Consider the following 1,960-nt stretch of genomic DNA (forward strand, 5'->3'; position numbering starts at 1 on the left):
TGTTTTGTACATCTTTTCAAATTGAGACTTCATTTGTAAGTTGCTGCTGGTGTAAAATAAAAATCTCCGTTTTATCCCGTTTGTCTTATGCTTCCTTCCTTCACAGAATTCTGTTGACCAGGTCTTGAAATTTAAATTTACTTGAGTTAGATCAACTTAATTTACAACTGAAAAATGTGTTGTACCAACGCTATTCATTTATGTTAACAGTATTAAAGTATGTTGGACGCAGCTGTAGTAAATAAGTTAAATGAACCTAATAAAATTAATTTGACTGAACCTAAGAACATTAAGTTGGGCCAACAAAATTGCTTAACGCTGAAAGAAAGCCATTAAATCAGGTGGAAATTCTTTCCATAATTTAATTACGTTCATTCAACAAGTTATTTTTTTGATTGTGTCTTAATCCTTTACCTTTACCTTTACCATAAACCTATGATAAAAATTATAGACCCTTAATTTCTTTGTAAGTGGGCAAACTTAGAAAATCTGTAGGGGATGAAATACTTATTTCCCCCACTGTATATACGGTAAGTCTTACTATTTTCATAAACATTTTCAGATTTAAGACATGAAATTATATTCCTTTAAAGAAGATAATTATATTAAAAGTTACACATTTTTGACAGAAAAAAAAAAGATATATTTTTTTAACAATATGTTTGAAAAAGACAGCAGATTGCAGTTGGTTGTATTTAAACAGAGTAAAAACGAGTAAGCATGTAATGTTTATATAAATGACCTTTTGTTTTAGAATTATTTAAATGTCATCTGTTTTTTAAAGACAATGATGAATGAATTTCGAATGTCTCTGGTTTTTATTCCATATATAATTGGATTCAAAACTGGAAGAATTGTAAAAATTAGCATACCACATATTTTTTGTGCATCAGGTGGTATATTCTGTAAACGATATGAAAGTACTGTGAAGGTTGTAATTATTTCATACAGAACAAAAATAATTATCTGTGCTAAGCATGTATTTACAGCCTTACGTCTAGCATCAATTTGTGTGCGCAAAAGACAGACTTTAAGAATTTGTACATAAGAGAGTAACTGAATAGTCACACATATGCCCTGCACAACTCCTGTTATAGCTAATCCATAAACATTATTCACAGTAAGGTCACCATCACATGAAAGTTGTAACAGTGTATTATTGCTACAATACACATTAAAAATGATTGTTTTACATTTTGGAAGTCTTGCCTGAAGAGCAAACAACACAACAATCAAAGCAAAGTCAAGACCCCAAGCCAGTGCTATCACACCACTAACTGTGCAGGGACTCATTATAGAATTATATCTCAGTGGTTTGCATATCGCTATGTAGCGATCGAATGACATTGCTGCCAGAATAAAAAGTACACTAGTGGCATACAAATGAAGCAGAAAACCCTGCAGAACACATGTTGGGTAGTAGACCATATTTGTTTGGGTTAAAATATCCAGAAGCACTCTGGGCAAAGCACATGTTATTCCCATTAAATCTGCCAAAGGAAGACTAAAAGAAATGTAAAACATGGGCTTATGAAGAGTTTGCTGTGTGACAATCAATGTTAGAATAGTTACATTACAGAACACTGCAAATAAATAGATTAAAGCTCCAATAATAAAAACAGGATAAACAGCTTGAGGAGATGTATCAAATCTGGAAATTTGAAGGTTGAAACTGAATGTGTTATTGTAAAGTAGTTGCTCCATTCAGAACCTGTAGGTGATTTCAAACGAAGCAAGAAAATGACAGATTTACAGTGTGGATTTGGCTTTTTTTTATCACAATGCCTATAACCTTACCGTGCAAAAATCTCTGTCAAAATAATGATATTGTAAGCCATACAGTATTTATATCAATTGTATGTCCTCCCAAGTCAATGTGGTGACTCATATGTCATTTGAGGATATTAACAACTTGAATATGCTCTCAAACTTATATAACTAAGATGGCGGCGTGGCAGTA

At 32.1% G+C, this 1,960-nt stretch overlaps 1 protein-coding gene across 1 annotated transcript; it reads right to left on the reverse strand.

The window, feature by feature from the left end:
- Nucleotides 1-756: 756 nt before the first annotated feature.
- On the reverse strand, nt 757-1,704 carry LOC128533649 (olfactory receptor 52B2-like). Its single transcript, XM_053507933.1, has one exon. It carries the CDS (start codon nt 1,702-1,704, stop codon nt 757-759), a length of 948 nt encoding a protein of 315 aa, XP_053363908.1.
- Between the last annotated feature and the right edge of the window lie 256 nt (nt 1,705-1,960).

The sequence above is a fragment of the Clarias gariepinus genome, chromosome 11 (genome assembly GCF_024256425.1).
Source record: "Clarias gariepinus isolate MV-2021 ecotype Netherlands chromosome 11, CGAR_prim_01v2, whole genome shotgun sequence".
Lineage (NCBI taxonomy): Eukaryota > Metazoa > Chordata > Actinopteri > Siluriformes > Clariidae > Clarias > Clarias gariepinus.

Coding starts and splice junctions, on each gene's coding strand:
- LOC128533649 (XM_053507933.1), bottom strand. CDS start 1,704: ATGGAGCAACTACTTTACAATAACACATTCAGTTTCAACCTTCAAATT.